Source organism: Ambystoma mexicanum, chromosome 6p (genome assembly GCF_040938575.1).
Source record: "Ambystoma mexicanum isolate Mex_15411 chromosome 6p, UKY_AmexF1_1, whole genome shotgun sequence".
NCBI classification, from domain to species: Eukaryota; Metazoa; Chordata; class Amphibia; order Caudata; family Ambystomatidae; genus Ambystoma; species Ambystoma mexicanum.
The window spans coordinates 1,127,023,005-1,127,048,658 of NC_090935.1; the positions used below are offsets into that span (position 1 = coordinate 1,127,023,005).

Below are 25,654 nucleotides of genomic sequence, written 5' to 3' on the forward strand. Positions count from 1 at the left end.
CCAAACCTGGTTTGGCATGCAGAATAAATCTCAAGAAGGACCTTTCCAGCAAGAAATGGCGAAAAAAGACCAGGTTCATTTTGACAAAATGGGCCCCCATGGGTGCTTTAGCAAGGCTGCAATTGCACCCGAAGGTAAAAACAAATGGTACTAAAATGTAAACCACTGCCACCAGCCATTAATTGTAGAAAGGGTAACATAAAAATGTTACATGAGAAACTAGACAAAGGGGATACAAAGTAACCCCTCCATCGCCCTATTGTAAGACAGTGTGTGCTGGGTCTAGAAAGTTACAAACGTAAGCAAAGTCAATTTCACTTCACTGCTCTTGGAAACAGTAGCTTATCCAAGAGAAGGTATTTAAACCTTTGGGAAATCTGGAAGACTTCCCTGTGTCACTGCACTGAAGGTGCTGTGTGCTTCAATGTAAAGATGGTGCCTATGGAGTTTGTCAGACTCCATAACCAACAAGAAACAGTCCAAATCACAGACAAATACATGAGCGTGGGGAAAAGGGTCTCACTCGCTTCAGGTAAAAAAAATTAAAAGTCTTAGAGTCCAGGAAAAGTGCTGGGGGTCTATAAGGTAGAGAGGAATTGGCACATTTCAAGAATTCTCCCTAACCGAGGCATTCTCCTGGAGAGAACCTTTTGTGAAGACGGACTGAAACCTGTAAGCCAGGGGAAGGGAGTCATTCCCCCTGGTATGTTTTTGAGAGAACATTTTGTTGGACTCCATCCAAGAAGAAGCAGGAGAAGGAGCCATTCTCCTTTAAAGAATGAACTTTCTGTTAGTTTACCTTTTTTAGTTGTACTGTGAGGGACAGAAGTAGGCTGCGACACAGGACGGTGGAATTTACTTTGACAGATGTTCTGACAGACCCTTTTAGGATTAGTTTGGGGTAGGGAAACGCCTCTTAAAGGTTAGGGATAGTAAGGATCTTTTTACCTAAAGAATTAAGTCTATAACCAAAATCATGCCACCTTTGTGTCTGCATCCTTTGACACCCTTTCATATGGTTTCAGGAGTGGGTTGTGACCAAACATGATTCAAATTGGGAAACCCTGAAATACTCCCAACTGAGCTGTCAGGCCACTGTAGCTACTAGTGAATCTATAGGTTTTGACCTGAGTAGTTGGGATATCTCTATCTAAGTAGGAGAATGTCAATTGATCCCTGCAGGATTCATTTGATCATCTCCTAAGGGTCCAAATCCGGGTTAGCCTGGAAATAAGGTCTTGTCGTAATGGCTGGAGTGATAGATCCAGACTACAGGGGTGACAAAGATATTAATGCAGAATAATGGGAAACACTTGCCATATAAAAGCTGGAGAGAAAATTTCCAAGGGAATTTTAGAAGGGGCCCTCTTTTCTAAACCCGTAGAGGTTCAGGAACAAGAACTACAGTGGAAGAGACCAATAATTCCTGACCTAGCTTTTACTCGGTGAAATGTCAGAAGCCTTCTCAAAAGTAGTGTCTGAAGGCTATTCTTTTCAAATACATGGCCTGTTGTATAGGGTAGACCTTACCACAAAAGGTGTAATCCGGACCCAGATTGTTGTGCCTAAAAGTCATGAAAGGATTGCCTTTGAAATGGCTCATGCCCATCTGATTTGGGGACACCTGTGGACAGCCAAAACACAAGGACAGATTATCAACAGGTTTTACTAGCCCATCTACCTGTCCCCTATGCCAGAAGGTAGCTCCCTACTCCCCTTGTACCACTACAACCCCTCCAATAATAGAGATGCCATATTCTAGAATTGGTATGGATATCGTAGCCCCATTGGAGCCGTCCAAACTAGGAAATAAGTATATTCTTGTATTCCTAGTTTATGCAATGTGGAAGCCTTCCCATTGACCCCTCGTAACAAACGCCTAATCCCTTTTTGCTTCCCAAAAGGAATATTGACTGACCAAGGGAGTACCATTGTGTCTAAGTTGATGGCGGAAGGAAAGGAGATTTTTACAGGTAAAAATCCCACGCACCTCTTGTGTACAATCCTCAGACTGCTTAGTGGAACATTTTAATAAAACTCTGAATGTTTTTGAAAAAGCTAGTGGAAGCGGATGGATGCAACTGGGACACAATGATTCCTTGGACTCTTTTTACCATCCGAAAAGCCCACCAACCACTTTAGGGTTGTCTCCTTTTTGAGTTACTTTATGAACGCAATCCAAGAGATGTACTAGACATGCTCTGGGAAACCTGGGTAGAGGCAGGGTTACCTTTGTCCAACACCGCTCAGAGTCTTTTAGAGCACATGACTATTGTGCAGGACCTGGTCCAAAGATGATAGTAAGGTGGTATTGCTGTCCTTTTCCATCAGAGAGTCTTGGTGCTCTTACCCACCTCTGTGCCCAAAATGCATTCACAATGGTATGGACCATATAAGGAACTTTTTCTTCTAAGATTTCATAATTATATGGTCGCTCAAATAGACAGAAGGCTTAAATCCCAGATCTACTATGTAATCCTTATAAAGGAGTGGAATGAGAACCAGGTAGAATATGCCTGTCCTAATGGCTACCTTATCTAATGAAAAAGCAGAGTATAGTCTGGTTCCCTTTGATCTTCCTGAGCAACAAGAAGACATCCAAGACGTACGGGATCAATTCCCAGACTTATTCAGTAGTGCATCCGGGAGAGTGAAGGGTGTTACACTACATTCCCACAATCCCAAGCAAAGTAATGAATCTGAGGCCTTTCTAATTCTGGCGACCAGAGTCCTCCAGGAAGTGGAGAAGATGTTGGAAGCTGAGATAATAGAACCGTCACGGAGTCTGTGCTCATCTCCAATAGTTATTGCAGCCAAACCTGATAAATCATGAAGGTTTTGCATAGACTTCCATAAGTTTAATGCTGTGTCCCAATTCGACAACTATCCAATGCCTCGGATTGACTACCTCATCGATCGACTGGGATCGGCTGTCTACAGCTCCATGATTGATCTAACCAAGGGCTATTGGCAGGTGCCACCGAACCCCTCCTTGGATAAAGAAAAGATGGCCTTCTCCACCCCGAGAGTATTATTTCATTACAAAGTCCTTCCCTTCATGGGCCCCCAGCAACCTTTCAGCGGCTTATGGACCAGATACTGCAACCCTTTTTGCAACCCTTTTCCTATTTATGTGGCGCGTATCTAGACTATATCGTGATCCACAGCAAAACCTGGAAGGAGAATGTTTCACTGCCTTACCGCCAATCCCAAAAAGTGCCATTTAGCCCAGTGGGCGGTATAGTATTTAGGCTTTTTCGTGGGTAATGGTCCAGTCTAAAACGAATTGGAAAGAGTCGGGCTATACAGGAAACGCCTCCCCCAAAGACCAAAAGAGACCGAAGGACCTTTTTGGGGCTTACCGGCTATTATCAGAGGTTTATTCCCAGCTATTCAGCCATACCACTTTGCCTCACTGATAAACTGACAAATGCCGAACCACAAACACTCCAGTGGCAGAATGAAGATCAGGCTAGCTTTAATGCATTGAAACGCATCTTGTCATGAAAGTTCCCTATTTCAAGAGTATCCAGTTGTATACACCAGTAGGAAGCTCTTCCCACGGGAAAAGAAATGATGCCGAACTTGAGACCCTAGCAATCAAATGAGCGGCAGATTATTTGAAATATCTGACTGGGAGAGCCTTCACATTAATAACTGACCACTTACTCACTTGACTCAGTCTACCGAAGGAAACAAACCCTAGGACTATGCGCTGGTTCCTTGATCTCCAGCATTTCTGTTTTCATGTAGAACACAAAGGGTAAAGAAAAGGGAAATGTTGATTTCCTGTCCTGAATTTCCCTTGGAGGGAGATGGGTAAGCCAGCAGCATTAGGGCAAGGGTATGTGACGATTCACAAGGTGTCGTCACTTCTCCCCAGGGGAGACACCCTTCTCGTAAGGCTAGGGTGGTGAAGCCGCTACCCAGTTGCTCCCGAGGGGTGGTTTAATGCGGGAGGACCTCATGGGAAGGAACTCCCTCCTTGGGGGACAAGGATGACCATCTTGGGTTAAGCCCAGGCAATAATAAACATCTCCACTTTCTATAACCCTTCCTTCCATCCCCAACCTTCTGGTTGAAAACAGACATATATACTACCTTAATGCAAAAGAAACAAATGGCCTCAAACACCAAGATGAGGAAGAACACAAAACCGACTAGTTCAAATACTGGTAGTAAGACGAGGTGGCCCCGAGGAGGCAGATCAATCTGGCAAAAGTAACAAGGGACGTTGACAGCCCACCCCTCAAGAACGGACTACAATATATAAAGACAACCAATGGACAACAGTTTTGGTCAATCCAGCACAGAGCTCGGCTGCAGCACCTGCTGGGAGAAGCAACGGAGGCAGAGTGTTCAGCGTGGTCTGGGTGCCGACCAGAGGAGAAGAGGAACAGAGGACGCCAGCAGTCGGTGAGTTCTTGCATTGTTCCACAGGTGCGGACCTGTGCACGATGCAGAGTTCAAGAAAAGCGAGCGGCCCAGCACTGGATACGCCGGAGAAGTAGATGGGTAAATTGATCCAGCCGAGAAGTCACACTGCCATCCCTGCGAGCCCCGGTGACATACCAAAGCCTGAAACCGGGTAAAGGGTGGCATGGGAGACCCGGAGGGGCTGCAGGCAGGAGGTGCTCGGGCAATCCTTTCTTGGCTTCATCCTACGCATACCGCTGACACTCCCAAGGAGTCGAGGGTGCACCCTACCTCCTCTTCGTTACAAGTGGGGAAGAGAAGCCCACTGGCCACAAGGGAAGGGTCTCGGACCCTGTCCACCCTAACCGTGGGAAAGAGACCACTGGCCATACAAGAATGGTCTGGGACCCCAACCAAAGCAGTCTTCCTCAGTAGATAAGTCCACTAGGTACAAGAGCAGGGTCTGGGACCCAAACGTGAATAAGTGAAACCTTCGAGGTTCTCTTGTCGTCCCAGTGGTCAAGAGGAGACCCCTTGAGCACAGAAGGGTCTGTGATACCAACAAGATTTGGTCCGTTGTTGAAAACGAGGGACAGTGGTAAGGTGTCCAAGCTGGAAGCAGTGGGAAAGAACTGTCAAGCAATACCAGGAGAAGGGAGTCATTTTCTTGGTACCATATCAGAGGTTTTGATGGGAACACCACGGGAAGGGAGTCATTACCGCATGGCCTTGTGTTGAACTGTGCCAAAGCAGACTAAGAAGGGAGGCATTATCTTGGCCCTGAACTGAAAGTCGAGCCAGAGACCCCAGGGGAATGGAGTCATCGCCCCCCCCCCCCTCCCCCGCCTTAACCCCCCCCCTGGCTTGGTTGTGAATTCTACAAGCCATACCAGGGGAAGGGAGTCTTCTCCTGGCGAGAACATCGTGTAAAGACGGACTGAGACATGCAAGCTGGGGAAAGGGAGTATTCCCCTTGCCATATTTGTTGAGAACATTTTGTTGAACCCCACCCACGAAGCAGGAGAAGGGAGCCATTCTCAAAGAAGGAACTTTTTGTTTACCTTTTTTTTTTTTTGTTGTAGTATAAGGGATAGAAGCAGGCCGTGACACAGGACGGTGTAATTTACTTTGACGAACGTACTGACAGACCCTTTTAGCATTCGTTTTGAGGCAGGGAAACCCCTCTCGGACGTTAGGGATAGTAAGTATCTTTTTACCTAAAGAAATGTCTGACCAAACCCATGCCACCTTTGTGTCCGCATGCTTGTTCGACGCCCTTACAATTCCTTCAGATGTCCTTGATCCAAATATCAGGAAAAGAATGTGACGAAAGAAATCTAGTAAAACAATGCACTGTTTAGAATAAAGGGTTGTCCGCACAGTTAGTTTCAAATTAATTTTACTTATCGATTACCACTGCGCAAATGCAACTTTACTGCATGTGGCAGCTAACAAATTCTCACTTTAAAGTCGTGTGTGTTCAAGGGAAAGGTCTTCTGCAGTTTGTAGGGTTGCCTCAAGGTGAACCTGAACTATTGTTTGCATCCACTGTAGAAGATGTGGGTCGGTGGGGGGGGATTAGGGGGGGCAGCGGGCAATATTTTCCTATGGGCCAATGCCTTTCATTCGGGTTATTGTTCTGTTAACTTCCCTAGATACCTGTTCGTTTCCAACCGTGGCCATTCTCCAGACACCAATGATTGTTTCTCCGTGGCCCAATGCTTTCCTGTTGGCCAGGGGTGTCATTGAGTAACATCTGATCACGAGTGAGACATCTAGTGGTTTCTGTAGTCTTTGCTTGGTCTCCAATCACTTCCAGCAACTTTCTCTGCTGAATAGTTGAACAACCACAAGAAGAACCGTTTGTGAGTAAATAAAACGGTTGTCTGCAGCTGCTGGAGAAGGGTGTGGCTTACTTGGTCTAGAAAAAAATTCCCATTACTGTTGGTGCTGTCAGCTAATTTGCCCTTGAGGTGGTAATGTTTATTCCACTATCTTTCCTTTGTCTTCATGTTGCAGCGTAAACCATATTCGATGGCCTCTAGTTACACTCTTGCATTCTGGTGGTTGGTGTTCTCAACCTCACACTGCACGCTCCTCTTAATTGCAGAGTGGAAATCGCCAGACAGTTATTCCACTGGTAAGTGGACCGCTTCAGGGTCCTGGTTTGGCTCAAAATGAGGTGGTCTCAACTTCCGAGTAGAGCTGTGTCAATGAGGCAGATCCTTAGGTTTTAGGAAATTGGGGACTGAGAGGCAATCCCAGCCTCCAGTTATGGGCCAATTTAGACTTTTGGTGGCCACCTAATCATATGGGGTCTGTCGCATTCAAACCAAGTAGGTTTGTTCCCTGGCTTTGGGCTGCGATGTGTAGTTATACTGAAGGCCCAGCCATCCACACATTCTTGTCTTACTTGGTTGTTTCCAGAACCATTCCTGCATATGAGACCCTCATCCATACCCACCATTTCAAGCAAGCAGGACTTGTCTCAATTGCTACCTGTGTACAAACGGGTCAGCCCAGGGAGTATAGCCTCTGCTTTCCACAATTTGCTCAATCTGCCACACATGCCAGGCAAACTGGAGCACTGCACTGGATTTTAGTTGGTTGCTCAGCTGAACCATCCTTTGGTTACAGCATGTACACCCACACTATACATCTGGTGACTGTCACCAACCAGTGTGGTACTTTACAATTACTGTTCCATTACTGTGTGTAATGGACTAAACCTGGGTTTATGGAGTACCGCTGGGCCATATCTGTACAGATTATAATCACTGGTGAACTTTCGCCAGGTCTTTCCAGGGAAAGAATTCATTCGTTTGACAAAAAGGGACTAAGGAAACTTGACCAGGGCCCCTCGTTGGAAGCAAGGTAGGGACATTTTTGCATTAGAGCGGGAACATGGGCACCATGCTGATAGTGGAGCATATGCACCTGTTTGGACTGATTGTCTATACTCTGCCCTGAGGGACAGATGTATAGAAGGCCAACCTAGTCTAGTGCCAGGGAAAACTCTGGGAGTTGTAGCCAAACCAGTTCAAGGTATGTGGATGAGTGGTCTAGGCTAAGTCTCGAGAGGTGGGGAGCCCCTAAGGGGTCCTCAATGAGTGCACACAGTGAGTCAGGAACACACTTGGACAATCAGTTATACAAATATTTATTTATGGCGCTAGAACACGGAGAAAGACTACTCGCATGTAATATCACACAACACTAAATAAAAGATACATATACAATCGCTAGAGTAGGGCCAAATACACATAGAACCCCTGTAAAGGAAGGCAAATATTAGTATGCAGCACTACAGGTCCATAGAATTACAACATTAACTTTAGAAGTCCATCCCCAAGATTTATGGTGCCTCATTTAATTTTTTTATGGGATTTGTTATATACCCAAACACACCATGGCATAGGTTACATGGTTGTCAAACCGATCTGGTTACAGAGGGTGTAAAAAGTACATGATAGCAGTGGGGAAGGTGAGACCTTAGTTTACATACAGATATAAGGCTCGGGTACAGTATGGTTAGTTTGTGTACTAGTTTCTTGATATGATTCCGCATGTTAGAACTTATTGAAAAGCAAAGTTTTAATCCGTTTGTAGAAACGGGGGTGGGAAGGCTCATTGCTGATGTTCAGAGGGAACTTGAATCGAGGGATGAATAAATGTGAGCTAGAACTTTCTTAGTGACCTAGTTGAAGTTTTGTGGGCGAGACATAAGGTAGGTAGGTGCCTCTTTGGTGATGCATTTGTGTGTGATGGAGTTATGTATTCTCGCGTGTATAGGTAGCGAGTGCACTTCTCTCCTGGTCTCTGAGATGTGGTCCCTTTTTTTCTTTTTTTTTTTTGTCTTTTTTTTTTTTGCAACAGTTGCAATTTAGCTAGATTCTTCTTTGTGGTTCCTAGCAAGAGTATGTTGCAATAGTCCAACTTTGAGAGTATAAGGGCTCTTGCTAGGGTGATGCAGTTTTGCAGAAATTGTCGACTAAGGGCAGCGAGTTTGGCCACGTAGGTGGTAGAAGAGGCGAGAGCATTATTCATGGTAAGATTGGAATCCAAATGCATGCCCAATGTTTTGACCTGTTTTAATATTGGCATGGGAATATCATAATGGTGATAGTCTGGGTGTAACATTTTTAGTCGAGCCGGAGAGCCTATCATGAGGACCTGTCTTTTCGCCGTTCAGACAGACTGTTTGTGGCCATCCAGTTACATATTATTGATGAGGGTGGAGTCTTGCTCATGATCACTGGTGATTGGGATGTGGATTGGCGTGTCATCCGCAAAATTAGTGATGCTGCGAATAAAAGTATAGTTTAGTTTGGGTATTGTATAGAGTGGGGCTGAGCCACGAACCTTGTGGTACTGGTATTGGGCCAGCCGCCTGATCGCCAATTGCTACTCATGATGTACTTTCTGATATGAACGATTTAACCCAGGCGGTCGCATCTGTTGAGAAGTGGAAGTTTTTTGAGAATGCTATACAAAGTCTGTCATGGTCCACCAGATCGAACGCAGTGGACAAATCGAGTAAGAGGAGAATAGTTTCCCAGAGTGTCTTATGGAGTCCATCTTTTTTAGATCGAATAGGGCTGTTTCTATACTGTATTCACCAGATTGTTCATCACCTAGCAGATAATAGTTTTCTAGATGTGCTTGAACTTGGGAGTATGTGATTTTTGTAAATTATTTTTTAGTAAGAAGGGAACTATGGCTATGGGTCTGTAATTGGTGGGTATAGTAGGATCCAAGGTTTTTTCAGAAGAGAAGTTACCCATGCTTCTTTAATATTTGCTGGGATAGAATTGGTGGTGAAGGAGGCATTTCTGAATTTAGTAATGATGGGTGTTAGAGTGGGGGCATAGAGTTTGACTAATTTTGCAGGGAAGCTATCTCCTTTACAATTGGAGGGTTTCAGAGAAGCGATAATATTGTGGACTTGGCCTTGGGGAGACGGTGGTAAAGCTGAACTGGGTGACTGGTCTCATTGTCAGCCGTATAGGCAATGGGGCCCTCATTTTTGTTGGCAAGTAGTTTTCTTTTTGTTAATATTTTCTCTTGAAGAGGGTTGATTTTGGACGCTAGGGCGTTCTGGATGGTGGTACACCAGGCTTTGCTAGAGTTGATGGCGACGGAGGAAGGAATGGGTGCTTCTAATTCTCTGATAATGGGAAAACGTTATTTACTATTGGAGGAAGCATTGTTTATGCGCATTTTCAGGTAGTTTACTTTATGGGTTATGACTGCAAGTTTGTAATTTGTGGTTGCTACCTGGAGCTCATTGTTGGATTCAACGGTGAGGTTCTTTTTGGTTAGGTGTTCTAAGGCTCTTTTGTTTCATTTAAGAACAATGAGTTCTTCATTGAACCAGAAATTGCTTCGTTTAGTGGAGCTAGGGATTTTAGTTGTACGTGGAGCTACTTAATCTATAGTTGTTTCAGGCGGGTATGGTAGATAAGGGAGATGCTGTCTGGGTTGGTGTTTTGTTATGGGCTGTGTCTCAAATGCTTTGGACAGAACGGGGGCAAGGTTTTCTGGTGTGAGCGTACAAGTGTTTCTCCCCATGATGGGGTTAAGCGATGGAGACGGTGCCTCTTGGGCTTTCCGTATTGCTACACTGAAGCGGGCTAAATGGTGGTCTGACCAAGTGATTTCAGATATATGTTCAGTGATAGCTTGATATGTAATGTTAAAATCCAGTCTAGGATTCTACCTTTGGCGTGAATGAGGGCATTAACAATTTCAGTGAACTGCATTTCTTGTAATGCTATATGGAAAGCTGTGGCGTTGTGCTCTCGAGGGTCATTGGATCCGAAATTGATCTCCTAGGATGATGAATTTGGTGTTGGGCTTGAGGAGGGGGGTGATAGTTGGTGGATGTCTGCTTCGGGTGGTTGTCAGTTTTTAGGTGCTCTGTAACAACCAGGAAGTTGATGGTGGTTTTTTAGTCCATGGAGAGTTTGATAAAGAGGAATTCATAGCCATCAATTAAGTCTATTTTACAAGATCTGAACTGCAGTGTGGTTTTAGCAATAATAGCTACTCCTCCTCCCGTGGCATCTGACCGGTCGGCCCTCAAAATGGTATAATTGAGTGGCATGGCTAGTGTCGGTAGGGGACTGGATGCTGGATGTAGCCAGGTTTCAGTCACTACTATGAAATGTAATTGTTGCTCCAGGATGAGGTCATGAGTGTCGATGGCATGCCCTCCTACAGAGCTAACATTTTGTAATGCGCTTTTGATGAGCAAATTAGGGTGGGAGGCGCAGTGGATTTGGGGAGCATGGCGGTGTCAGGTGGCTGTGCCTTGGACTGGGAGTTTTGATGATTGCGCTGTCGTAAGGCTGTGGCCTTGGTCTGCTTATTGGTCTGTGGCTTGTGCTTCTGGGATAATGTTAGTTGGATGAGGTTCGAAAGGAGGGGGGTGTCCTGCTCTGATTCCACTTGGATAGAAGAGGGCGGTGGGTTAGTGCAGAGAGTTTTAGCCTCCTGGTAGTCCCGAGTATGGGTCTGGTGGTGGAGGGAGTATGGGCAGGAGTTCTTGTGCTGAGGAATTTACTTTGTAATGCTCCTTGGCACGAGAACGGTCTAGGGGCTGTGGTGGGGCTAGCGTGAAGCGCTATATTAACAGGATTGGTTGAGCATGGGGGTCCTGTTGCTCCTATGTGATTGGAGGAGGTATGCGAGATGAAGGGGTGGGGGCTGGACTGCTTTAAGAGGAAAGGCGGCTGCTTTGGGAAGAAGGGGAGTTGGGCAGTGGAGTGGGTGATGTCTAGGACACCCAATAGGAGCCAGGCCTGTGCCCTGCTGAATGGATGCCCCTGCCGAACAGTGCCTTGTATTGGCAACGTTATTGTCCTGGGAGAGGATAATGGTCGTTGGGTACCTGGAGGGTTTATTAGGGTCTCAGTGGTTTAGCTTGAGAGATCTTGGAGACTCATGCTATGGATCATCAACGTTTCTTGCACGCAGTACTGCGAGGGGTTAATCCAAATAGTATCCCCAGGCTTGCTATTATGAAGATCACTAATAACAATGGGGGGGGAGGGGCACTGCCGATACAAATTAACCAATTGACTGATTACAGTTGGTTGCACAATATGTTGGTGGCTAGCAAGGAATTGTAGCACAGGCAGTAGCAGTGTGAAAGTTAACCTTGTATACAATTAAAGCAATGACAATAGAAGCAGGTAGCATTTACTAAATGTACGATCGATCATGCCCTATTTGTTGCATAAGGCACTATGAGATGCTAGTAAGGATACACACTATGTATTGCTAGTATGGTGAAGTAATTTGGTGGCTAATATCAAAATGTAGCATTAACATTAAACAAGATCGAATTATACAGGGTATATGGTAGAGACAATGATTAATAGGAACAAGGTCATAATTGGTATAATGTGTTCGTACAATTGCTATTTGTTGCCTTGCTATTTGTCACCTTGGGCACTGTACAATGTTGGCGACGCAGTAAAATCAGAGCCATTAGGGGATCTTAGACAAGGCGGGAGATAATGGGCATAGTAGAATAGGCCGCGACAAAGCGGGGGAAAGCTTTGTGCTCTAAAGTTCCATATAGTTTGTGAGACTGGTAGACAGTGTAGGTGTTCTGGGGTCCAATGAAGAGTTCAAGTGGTCGAGGGCAAGTTATGCTAACTAGCAAGTGTCCCAACCTTTTCGGAGTGCTTGTGCGAACAGGCAATGGCAAAGCCAAACTGTTGTAAAAGTTTCTAAGTTACTTAAACTTTTAAAAGGGGATCGGGTAAGTATCGTTACAACTCGGCCCCACCTCCCCGTACTCTGATTCTTATGACTTGGCAGTTCTTCTGAAGAGGGTCTGAGGTTGTTTTCCCTGCTGTCAGCTTCAGCCCTTTATGCCCAGGGACTGCTGGTTTGAGCCCTTCTCCGGTCAGTGACAAATGCTGGTTCAAGGTCTTCAGAGTGGAGAATGCAGAAGAACTCGCTGCAGTCCTCCTCTGAGCACTGGACTAGACACAGGAAAGCAGTTTCAGTAGACTGCTACTGATGCACTGCGACCTAGGATTCACTTGCTGTGGTCAGGCTCCGCCTCCTATCTCGGCTCCCCTTGATGCTGGAACCACAAAATTATGCAGAGGGGAATCTTGTAGCACACGCTGAGGATCCCCCCAAGTTCCAGGCCTCCTCTCGGAACGACGTCTGCAGCATGGTAGCCCAAACTCTGAGCTGGTCAGCCACTGGGGGGTCCAGTGAACTTCCGAAGGTGGTTCTTTGGAGGACTCTGAGCTGACCTCGAGAAAGGATGTTCCCTCCACTCCAACCCGCCACTCCGGGTCGCGGCTCTTTTGCAGGACTTCTGAAGATCTTTGACAAGACGGGGCGCTTCAAGGACAACAGCAGAAGTTGGTCCCCAGGCCTCCTTCCTTCTTCCAACTGGTCCACGCTCTCCTTGCAAGTCTTGCAGCTGGACAGGATACTTGGCTCCTTCGGTTTCTTCCAGGATCTATCTGAACTGGGTGCTGGGGCCCTCTTATCCAAAAAGCCAGGTATGAGCGGAAACTCCCACTAGCCAATGACATATCTAGCCCACCCACACACACCTCAGCAGTTGTCCAATCAGGACCACTGGTGGCACATCACTGACACATCACTGACACACTGAAACCAGTTTGTGGCTTGGGACCAGACCGTCCCAACCCACTTCCTGGCAGCAACTCACATAGCCCTGCAGTAGCCCGCAAAAAGTCTCTGCTTTCCCCGGCATCTAAGGATTTTCCCTCGCCTCACAGGCCAGGAAGAAGGGTTGGAAACAAAATGGCCATGGGGAAAAAACTAAAAGCCTTGTGGCATGGCCATGTTGGCCACTTGCCGCAGTTGGTAGCAAAATGCGGGAAACGCGGTAAGGCTAAAATGAAACGCACCGAAAAGTAGCAATAAGTAATTGCTGCCACCAGCTTGTCCCTTAGGCTCACCCAGAGTAACCAAAAATCCTGAGTGTTAATCTAGGTGAAAACAAAGTGTACACCATTGTTCTGCATTGTAAGATGCATTGTTCAAAAAGTTACCAAAATTGGCAACAAAGTAACAAGACTAAGGGAAACCATGTTTCCCAGTACTGACAGCCTGAAGGACATGCAAGTTTTCCTATGACCAATGAGCAAAATCCAGTGTAGTGAAGCTGAAGACTTTGCTCCACTGCAAAAAGAGCAGGTCAGATTAAAAAATAAAAGCAAAATGTTTGAGAGTCCAAGGAAATGGAAAGAAAGGTGCTGTAAAAAATCTCTCTGTACTGCACCCAACTCTTGATGCACTGCCAGCTCAGGGTAGTGCAAAAGGGGCTCAATCGTCAGTAGTTTGCCATGGTCTTCTTTTTGACCCTTGTATATTCCGGGTAATGTGGGGGAGGGATACCCAATCAGTTTGCAAGGTGTTAGACGCTACATGGGGCTCCAGGGATGATCTTGGGAGACCAACACAGGGTTGGTGAAGAACACTGGAGACAGGAGGATGAAAAGGGTCTGCAGGCCCACCTATGCTGCCAGCTGTGGAAAACCATACTATAAAATGAAACCGTTGAGTTTTGCAGGTATGTAACCTTTTGGCTGTGTGAAATCAAATGTGGGTACTAGGCAACATTATGGGAGTATTTGATTTTGTAATGAACTGAGACATTACCTTGTTTGAAATAGTTTTACGTTTTTATATTTTGCCATAGATTCTGGTCCTCCCAAAAGGTTTCACACTAAAAGTGTTGAGAAGTCCGGTCCTGCTGGCAAGTTTAAGCCTCAGAAATTTGAAAAGGGAAACAAAAAGCCAGAAAAGACTGTAGGAAAAGCTGCTGTCAAACAGTTTTCTGCCAAGGGGAAACCACAAAACCAAAAATTCACAAAGAAAAGAAAACTGGAGCAAGGGAATCAAGAAGGTGGTGAGTTAATTTGTTTACAGTTAAAATAGATGCTTTTGTTTGGTAGCCATGTAAATATGTGAAGAAAAGGTATTGTTGGATCTATTCCTGTTCTGCCATCTTTTTATCTGTTTTTTCTGTTCAGATGTTATTTCATCCCTTCACATCTATGCTTTCACATCTGCACTGGTGAAGTTTCTTAGATTGTTAAAGCCTGTTCGGTATCATCTGGCATAAGCTTATTGTTTTACTTTGGTGACATTTGGTGCCAGCAGCAGTTTAGGTTCCATTATTACGGTGTCCGACCCTTCTGATGCACTTCCCCACTGCTTCTTTGTGTGTGCACTATATAGAGGCCCCTGAAGCAAGTGACTGGGTGAGGTTCAATGACTTTATAATGTGATCATTTTGAGGGCTTTAGTTATGCTGGTTCCTGTTGAGAACATAAGGAACCAAGCAGAAATCACTCCATCCTGTGATAGTTGTGTGTCTCAGTGATAGTATATTGTGCTGCTAACCCAGTGTGACAGTCACATTTGATCAACCATCTGGGAAGGTTTGGGCGACTAGGGGCCGGGTACACCCATGAGCACTGGAGAGCTACTGAAAGGGAGGTATCGGAAGGATCTCCTATGGATCTATCCTCTCCCTAACTTCCTCTGCCTAAAAGTTTCCCAGGTAAATTAGTTTAGGGACAGTTGCCAACCATATGATGGAGAACCTTGCAAGGTGTGGACACCCACTGTTGGACACTTTTCTATTCATCTCTGGCACTCCATTAGTTATGGCAGCTGTGAGAGATCTGCACGCTACATTACCAGAGAGGAGTAATCCTGAATGGATGTTTGAGACAACTCTGAACACTGCTACTACAATGCTAATGGACATGCATCCTTCCAAAAGGAAGGCCAAGTGTCCTGTATGCATTTATCTCCCAAACTAGACTGTTTGCTCATTATTCATGAAGGTTTTTTTTGTAGCTTGCTATAGATCACCTTTCTGAAACTTCAAAGCAATTGGTTGCCTTGTGGAGACTGCCAAGTTGGAAGACTGCCCTCTGATATTCTGATCTGTAGTTTGAAGGAGATCAACCAGTAGGGTGTTCTCAGATTGGTTGTACCCTGCTCCTTCTGCTATGGGGTGAAATGTAATCCACTATGAGAGGAACAACCACGTGTGCTAACAGCATAGATGTGTTAACAATTAAATGGAACCACCTGAAAATACAAAAACTACTTTAATTGGTACACAAAATATTGAAATGTATATTACAGAAGTTAATTATAAAAGGTTCAGTCAAAATACAATCTATTTTCTATAGATAACCAATGTCTTAAGTAGTCCCTAATGAAGTGAATTGATACTAAAACTATTCAAAACCAGTTTCAATACATAAAACTAGTCACAGGCGACACCATAAATGTACATATTTGACACTTTTGACTGAAAACCTTGTGTACAAAAAACACCCAGCATGTTTCCGTCCCATAATTTTTGTTCAGTTGTTTCATGTGGAATATACATTTCTCACATACAGGGAGTTATCCTCAAGTTTGAGACAGACTGCGTTTCAATCTACAATAAAAGACGTATAACTGAACTACAGGTCTCAATTTTACCATGTTAATAACTAGGGTATAAAAATTCCCTGTTTAGTTGGAAGTTCACAGCCTCCAGTTCTGGAATGGCAGGTACTAATTTATAGTACTTCACACAGTAATCAACTGCAATAGAATTGAACAGACGAAAACAATATAAATGCGACTCTGGGCTGGAGAGCACATAATTAGGCTGCCTATGAAATGGAAAGTAGGCTTCATATTTGTCATACCATAACCTAGCCGTACTTTGGTCTTCCACAGAGGTTACCTCCTCTCAGCGGCTGATTTTTATGTGCCAAACACAATTTCGGGTATCTTTGCGTTATGTACATTTAAAAAATAACCCTAATTTGGGAATCAAATTTCGCTATTCAAATCTCATAATAAATAATAAAAATGAGGACATTGTTACCTGCATTCTGCACGCCATGGATAAATGGACGCTGAGTGGTAATGCCAGCCACCATTTTTCATATTGTCCATCTTATTTAGAGTATTCTTATATTGTGTTGGAATGCAACAGCATGACCCTGTTGCGTGGCGCTATGCATCCAAACATGGTCTCCATATTTAAGAAAAGAAACGTATAGAGTACCCTCAACTGGAATATTGCAAGTGCATTGAAGGCAATACACTTTTTTAACTTGCAATGTACAAAACATAATGCCAAAAGCTGGTTGTAATTTCAATATGTCTGAACAATACCATTTCACTTTTCATAATGATGGTACAAATTATTCCTTATTTGATACTAGTGTACAGCCTGTGTACACGAGCCAAAGTGCAGGTTTTCATTAACCCAGTAGGACCACTATATATCCTAAGGCAACCGTTCCCTCTAGTGGTGACGGCAGGTGAAGCTACTGAATCGGACAAACCTAGAGGGAGAAACCTCCATTATGGTTTTTTATTATTACTAAAGATTATGCTATTCAATACAAGCATGTTACCTAGTCTGGAACAAAAAAAATGTCTTGCCGGATAGGTTTGCAATGAATATAAATTCGGGATAGATCGATTATTATTTGTACAACTATTCATTGGAAGTCACCAATTTAATCAACCAAGACACTGAACTGTTTCACCGACGTTGTTTCTATTTTCAAAGAACCTAGTTTTGATTTTATGCAATTTTTCCCAAGTATATTAGCCCACATGGGCATGCAATCCTATGTTACATTTGTGCTCTCATAATAGTGTTCTATTACTAGGTCACCCTTCTGCCTGGCATATCAGACCCCAGTGACTAAGGAGTGTGACATCTAGCACTTTCCATTATGAATATGATATCTAGCACTCGCTAGAACTGACGGAACCCTGATTGCTTCGGCCTTCTGATTGACTTAATTTGTACTTTTACTTTGTTGATCTTGCACTAATATATGTAATGTTGACACTTGAATATGTAAAACTAGGACATACAGTTACCGGTCATTGGTTGAGGTTATGTTTTTATTTTTTTGTTATTGACACTCATTTTTGTAGTACTCATTGTGTAATTGTTGAACTGTGACAAATTAGCCTAAACGTGATTTAGAAAATAGAAAAACACTTAAAAAAAAAAACTGACAAAAGTAAAAAACATCGGTTTCAAACGCACAATAGTATTGTCATTAAGGATCCACTTGATACCCGCTCCTATATCTATCTCTGTATACTTTTACGTAAAAGTACAAACCTTTCCACATGCAAAATGGCCTTTTTATGTGCTGCCTACACCAGTTTTGTCAAATTAGGATTTGTGTTAGCAACGTTTCTAATATCGTTCGCAACGACATGTATGCTGGTACTTTTCTTTAGATGCGAATTATACGTGGCGAGATTCATCCCTTCACGCAGTAAATGCAGGGCTTTGAGTTCTACGGACCCACTTCTAAGATATTTTGAGATGGCTATGGTCCCTGCTGGGTGTTGATACGCCCCTACGCAATTCAGTGGTTGTATGGCAGCAATCGACTCAGGAATGATACTACGGAGTTGGAAGAATGTGCAGTTTACAACTGTCCAGTTGTATGAGATCATTGGACAACTAATCTGAAGAACCGAAACATTAAGCTCACAGCTGCATAGGAGTTGGGCATAACCCGTGAGGATTAGTCAGCACATCGCTTCTACCCTCTGGAACCATGATATAGAGACATCTAAATTGGCAATCGCCACCACACACCAGTGCGGCCCTAAATGGGTTTTTGCATGTCCTGAAGATGGCTTGGGTATGGAAATCACAAATGGTACCAAGCCGAAATTTGAGTCGGCCCTCTTTGCCTAAAGTTCCATTGGACTACAAAAGTTGGGCAGTCATCACAACTGTGAGGGGGAAAAAGGCATATCAAAACTTGAATATTGATATGTGCCTATTGTATTGAATGGGTGCATCGACTGAGTTAATTTCACTTTGCACTGTGGGGTCGAGTTATAAGACCCTATTTTTCTTATAAATTGTTTATTCTGCGTATCTTGCACCAGGGGACCACTCCGTGGTGATAGTGCGCGGTACAAATATCCTTTAACATTAACAGTATGAGTGGATCATGAATGCAAATGAATTATGTGGTACAGTATGGGTCATAGTTGGTTGTGAAGTGTTATACAAAAATGTAATCCAGTGTTATTAGTGATTAAGTTCATATACTTTTTAACGAATGGAAGCAATTTTTCATACATTCTTTTCATTAATTGCTCATGTATGATAAAAAATACAATATTTTGCCATTAAAAAATTATATGGGGTTTTTATGCAAGGAGATCGCTTTTATAAGAATAATTACATAATGCTCTGAGAGTTGGTATATACCTGCGGGTCTGTACACATTGTGCAGGGTACTTTTCTTGAAAGCAGGTAACCACATTGTTCACCATTTTGATTACCAGAAACCTTTTTTCCAGTTCTTTATTATATTCTTGATCTTATAGGATAAATTATTGAAAGTATTAACGCAAACTATACAATCCTTTTATGTTTTTGACTCTTGACCGTTTCTTGTAAGCTTTGACGATTATGGTTAAAGGCATTTTGCTTTTTGCCTGAAATCTTTTCGGATAGCCTTGCTGTTCTAATTTCTAAACCACCTGGGTATTGCTGTCTATTATATGCTTCACTACTTTTTGTTTTTCAATCTTATAAATGAGTCTTCTTTAAGATGATTGGCATCGTGGCTTCTATAGTGCAACAAAACATTTTAATGATGTAGTTCGGTATTGCAAACAGTACACCTTTTTGTCTTGATAAATGGCTAAAACAAACAATCACATTGCTCGTGTTATAAGATGACCTCAAATACCATTTGTGGTATTGTTAATCTCCTTCCCAAATTACTATGTCGTCAATAGAACCTAACCTATATATATATATATATATATATATATATATATATATATATATATATATAAATTTTTTTTTTTTAAGGTTTAGTGTCTACAAATTTTATTTTAAATATTCAAGAAATCTCACATTTTTACTTGCATTGGCCAAATTTGGGGTCATGCTTCACCCATAGCTGTATCATTTGCACAGAAATGGTGCCCATACATTGGAAATAATTATTGGATCTTGGAGAGTGCTATGTCAACGTACCACATGTTGGTTTTCATAAATCTTCCTGACCCGTGTGAACCGCAGAACGTTTTGCTGGACTTGGTGATTATTTCTCTGTTGTCCCCACGTGAGTGGGAAACTTATAATTATTTTTTTACTCCTTTTTTATGGGTCCCCATTTTATGTCTCTCCAGTGTGTGTATGGATTTATAGTTCACTAACTTTTGGGCTTAAGCTGGGTTGCCCCTTTGGACTTCCCTTTTGTAATTTCCCTTTTTATCTCTTGGGTGAACTACTGTTCCCAAGAAGTAAAGTGGGATTCCCTTTGTTTTATATAGTGAGCCAGCACACCCCACCATATGTGGAGTGCTGGAGAGATACTGTATCCCCTTTCTCACAGTTAACATTAAGTTAACTTGAAAGCTGGTGGCAGTGGTTATACCTTAATGACTTTTTAGTTCTATTGCTTGCAGGTTGTCAAATCAGCTGCACTAATGCATTGGAGAGTCACCATTCTTCTAGAATGGTGGGCTTCCTTCTTTTTTGCCATTTCTCGTTTGCTTGTTTCTTGGGTCTCCTGCTTTCCTATGCTGGAAAGATCCTGGTTGAAGTTTGTCTCTTTGGCGGGAACCCTTTGTGTTTCCCACTGAGGCTCCAGAGGGTCTGTGAAGGCAGGAAATGAGGGAGGAGCCCAAAACACTGTAGCTCTTTGCCTTCCAGCTTGACTGAAAGGAACCAGTTCCCCCAGGGGAGGTTGGCTGCCCCTTTCTGTAAACTGCAAGGAGAGTTTTTAGAAGTTACGCTGTAGTTTCTGATGATAGTCCGATCTTGGAAGCTTCCGACAAGTCGACCAGTGGAACCAAATCCAAAGAGTACGATGAAGAAAAGACTATAAAATTCCAAACTGCAGAAAAAGGGGATAAGTAGGTGCACACCAAGTGTTTCAATTATAAAGTAAACTTTCTAAATGTGTAACAATGTAGGTATTCTTTCCAGGTGCGGGGGAGGAAAAGTGATCCTGGCACAGAATCACTATAACTTGCAAGTGAGGAAAAAACGAGGATCCAAAGGTAGGAGCCCTCCCATCCCCTGCACTCTTTTCAAAATCCATCAATTGATGGTTCATCAATGTCAAATTCAACTTCATCATTCCATTGTATTTAGAGTTACATAAATAATGAGAAAAAGCACTTGTAAGTTATTGTAAAAAGAAACGAAACGGGTTTTAAATTTGCAATTAACAATCAGTTCACACTTTTCGGTTCAGAATCTAAGATAAATGTCAACAAAGTCATAATTAATGGTAGTCCATGTATACAATTGAGTGATGGCCGACGCGTTTCGGGAACAATGTCCCTTCTTGCGCCAAGCAGGTTTAAACTGCAAAAAATACATGAATAAGTAGTGTTTCAGTCCTTTCAACTATAATCACGTTGAAGTCTCGTACATATATAGAACATAAATAGAAGAATAAGCAAAGGTCAATCAAGAATTGTACTGCCAAGTCTAAAGAAACTTAAAGGCTGCTAGTCCAGTGCACCCTGATTAGAGGAGCCACCAAAGTGGGCAGTGCGCATCAACATGCTCAATACACGTCCCAAGAGTGGAAAATTACAATTCAAAGTGTGCTTCCAAACCAAATTACAACCATATTGCCTGCTAAAAATACTTTAAGTGTGAAGTAGGTGAGAACTGTCGTCCCCGGCAATGGTTGAGGAGGATGTGTTCCAAATCTTAACACACCAATTTATATTGAGGCTCCTATCCTGAATGCGGAGCGCCTATAATACAAAATAAGAGGTATGGCAATGACCCACATGATCAAAGTACCTGCAATAGGATCTATATTGACCTCATATAAAGAGTGACTTTATAAATCTAAATGCTAATAATGAGATTCTGCATGGAGTTTTTAGTCAAAATGTATCCATGACACCCTACAAGAGGTACAGATGCAAGGTCTAAATTTACTTAGATTAATGATGATTCGAAAATTACAAGAAATGATAATTTACCGCCCAGGTAAGAAGATCTGGAGGTCTGAAAGTGTTAAATCCTATATCCTAAACGAATCGCGTGGAGTGTCAGGCACAGTTAGAAAAAAGATTTGGTTTTCTGTAAAAAAACAAATAAATACCGGGTCAGATAAGTAGCTAGCAAGTGTGTTCTGTAGTTGGCAGTGACTCTGAATTAATGCTAACATTCAATTCAAAGGCAATTATGTGCTTCTGCTTACCTCAGCGATGTGAATCGCACGATCCACATTAATGAGTGAAAAGGAGCATGTCACTTCAAAGTGTGAATATCTACGCCATCCGGCTCGTGAACAGAAAAGAGCGTTCCTTCGTCCTCCCGGCAGTGGGTTTACACGTCTCCCTAGCAACCCTCTCCGCGTTTAGGCAGACCCTCTATGGCTTGTTACACGTTGGTAAACATAGTAAGCAGACTATTCCAGGTCCTGCAATGTAAATGGTAAAGCTAAGTGGCGGATACATGAGCGCCATCTTGGAGTGTACATGATGCTGTTTGTTAATGCAGCATCTAACTGCAGAGGTGTATAGAGTTGTCACCAAGCACAATGGACTGTGTAAAAATAACGTGAGAATTCTACTGAAGGGCTTTATAGTGGAATGAAAAACATTCACTAAAGACTGGTAAACGATTGGACTATGCGATTCGATATTGAAATACTAGATAGCACTGCATCATTGGCCACTGTGGGTACTCCAACAGGGTAACATCTGTATTGTATGAACAAAAAAAGAATTGCATCGAATGGAAATGCAAAATCATCCTAGGTATACATTTAACGGCAGTGGCTGGTTAACAGATACCGGACTGTAGATAATTTAACAAATGTTCCACTGTCAAGATTCTTGTGTTAATTCCACTTTGTGCCTTGTAGGTCCATAGGTCTATTTTTAAAGTAAGATTACCCCCACTAAGGATGAGGGAAAAAAGTATAGCTGGTGAGTGAATGTGTCAGCTTTTCAGGGATTAGATAAAGCACCTCAGAGAACTCCTCATTCAGACCATGTGGATTTAATGTATCAAGTAGGTGTATCCAAAACTTTTCCCTACGGGAGGGGATAGATTGATGGTCAAACCATAAGGAGGGGGAGACCATCTCCAAAATCTGGAATTTAAACTGGCCTATTGTATGTTGATGAGTGAAATGTCTTGCCAGTGTTGACTTTGTGTTCTTGCATCGGATGTTAGATTTATGTTCAGTTAGTCTTTCTTTCACTGCTCTTGTAGTCTGGCCCACATATAATTTACCGCATAGGCATTTAATTGCATAAATGGCCCCTGTTGACATGCAGGTGGTGTAATCACGTAATTTATACTTCTTGCCAGATTGGGGATGCGTTACATTTTCACCCTTGATTACGTTATTGCAATGGGAGCATCCCAAGCATGGAAATGTACCTTTCTTTCTAGTTTGTAAAAGTTGCTGTTTCTCTTTAGGCGGTTTCTCAACTCTCACCAATTTGTCTCAGGTTTCGGCCTCTTTTGAAGGCCATCATAGGAGACTTTGGGAATAATTTCGCAAGACATGGGTCATTTTGGAGTAGTCCCCAGTGTTTCTTAATTGATCTCCCCACTTGGAAACTTTGGCCGGAGTACTTTGTGATTTAGAGTAGTGGTGTTTCTCTGTTTTTGACCTTAGGTGTAAGTAGTTGTTGTTTGCTCACACTTGATGATCTCTCCCTAGCTTCCTCTAAAACGGTTTGTGGGTAGCCTCTCTTTGAAAATGTGTCCAATAATTTGGTGCATTCAACATCCAATCCCGCTGGATCTAAAACTATCATTTTCAATCTCAGGGTTTGGCTGTAGGGTAGACTACTCAACCTGGATTTAGGATGAAAACTGGAAAAATTTAATAAATTGTTGACGTCGGTGGGTTTGTTATACACATTGGTGGTGATTCGATTATTTCTAATCTCCAAACAGCCTGACGGGGAATATTCATGAGCATGTGAATCCTTGCTGGATAACAGTTGCAGGTAAGTAACTTGTTTCTTAACTCCCCTTGACCTTCTTATTGCTATTCTGAACAAGGTTATACTTCGGTTTGAATACCATAAGTATTAAGTTCGTTTTTAATGATTGTGTTATATAATAGCAGTTGTACCTGTGCTTTGCACGGTAATTCCTGCTAAAAAAAAATAGACAAAGGTATATTAATATTTTAGACTTTATACATTGTCTACACCATGGAACCTACCCACATGCCACAATTTAGGTTTGTAGCATGTTGGCAAGTATGCTGAACATACACGAATCCACCTCTCTTGCTCCCCACTCTCCCCCCCCCCCCCCCCCATCCCCAAGATTTACCTTGGCCTACATGTATTTATAATCATTATTTTTACACTATATTGTGTTTCTTTGGACCATATGCATGCTAACATTTCTTTGTACCTTCCTACATCCCCCCCCTGTCCCTCCTAAGATCAGCCTGGCTGTTCTGTCTACACTGCCAAATGTTCTTGGGTGGTACAGCCTTATACTAAGATTGGAGTTTCTGTATTGCCTCAGATATGGTTTTATGACGCACTTAGTTGGACTTAACTGTCATAACCCCACATAAGAAAGAAATTCTGTAACACATGCACATCTACTCTGCAATTGTCTTTTCTTCTATAACCTTAAATGTTGCTTGGTGAGGTATTTCTGATAACATGTGCTCAAACGACGAGCAGTTGAGAAACATTATGCTGCCGAACTGTCTGCATTTTACATCTTGGGAATTTGTATGCCTCATGGCTTTTAAAATGTGCATGATGCAGTAATAAAAGTCTTTGCTTTCTATTTTTGTGGATTCTGGTTCCTGGTTTCCATGCCTGTCGGCGATGGTGAAGAGTGCTCCTTTCATCTTGTTGTAATATATCAATTTCCATTCATACACGTATTTACCTCCTGTGGATCAACTTTTTGTCCTACCAGCTTTAGCATAACACTGGTAGAAATGGATACGTAGAACTTCATTTGTTTCACTAAAGAAATTGAGTTCTAATCTGCACATTTAGATAATGGCTCTGCACATTTAGATAATGGCTCAAGTGCTGGAGATGGCTGCCAATTTTGGGCATCCAGGAGAATTCTTCAAACATTTATGAATCTTGAAAATTACATGGAGTATGTGAACCTTATACATGTTTATTTTAATTACGATTCTTGTTTACTCAACCAGGTTCAAATGCCTTGTCACTTTTTGTTTAATCTCTTCTAATACATTTTCCATCGGGTTCTCTAACTTTGTTTTCTTTGAAATATCAAAGAAAACCTTGGCAATCATTTATGTACACTGCTTTATCAAGGATAACTATATAGTTTCCCCCCACCCCACTTATCAGCTTTCCGGTTAAAAATTATTTCTGGATTCTGCCCCAGACCTACAATAGTCTTCATTTTCTTTTTTACTAATACTATAATGCGTTTTATGATGTGCCTCTTATTTATAATAACTTCTTTTAACAAATTAGTGATCGTGGGGGAGTAAGGGGCAGTCTACACAATACCATAGGGATATCCATATTCAAACTGTATTGCTTGGAATTTCTTGAGGCATGACAGGACTTTTATGGGTACACTAAAATTTGTCCTGAAATCTGGATCCCTCTACAGCTGCGTTAGGATAACTCTTCCAGGATCATCATCGGCATGTGGTGTGCAAAATAGAAAGGGCACATCTTGCCTGCTTTGAGTCCTATGCACTGTTTGCTTATCGCCTTTGATTCCCTCGCTATTTGTATCCAGTGAGTCCGCGTCCAGGTGTTTCTGGGGAAGAAACTCTTCGTTGTCTGTGCCTATTAGAGATTCCTCTGGCCCTAAGTTTCCGTGAGCATGTATCCTCAGCAGGTTTTGATTGGTAGTAGTGATACCTTATATCATTGCTGCACTATGCGTGGCCATGTTAAGTTTGAGTTGTGCATGAGTGTGTATGGAAGCTTGACTTCATACCTTCCCTCGGGTTGGGAGATATAAGCTGACACTCTGCACCAGTACTTTATCAAACATTCATTTGTGACCAGTGCTCAGATGAGATTTTGAAGTGGGAGTAGGTTGCTCCCTATTTTTTAAAGTTGGGAGTAAAAACAGAAGCCCAATTCACAATGGGAGTCTGCCCGGTACTATTTATCAGAACAAGTGCAAAGAACGAGGAATAGAAGGAAAGACTTTACTGAATTGAAAGAATGTGTAAAC

General features: G+C 42.7%; 1 protein-coding gene across 5 annotated transcripts in view; it reads left to right on the forward strand.

Moving 5' to 3' along the window:
• The window catches only part of PUM3 (pumilio RNA binding family member 3), a 965,563-nt gene that overhangs the window by 120,679 nt on the left and 819,230 nt on the right, over positions 1-25,654 (forward strand). For 4 of the 5 annotated variants that reach the window (XM_069625739.1, XM_069625741.1, XM_069625737.1 and 1 more), the window contains exon 3: positions 14,120-14,329. In XM_069625739.1, coding sequence (XP_069481840.1) covers positions 14,120-14,329 — 210 coding nt within the window. The remainder of the gene's footprint in view (positions 1-14,119; positions 14,330-25,654) is intronic. The other variant, XM_069625738.1, reaches the window with a different exon arrangement.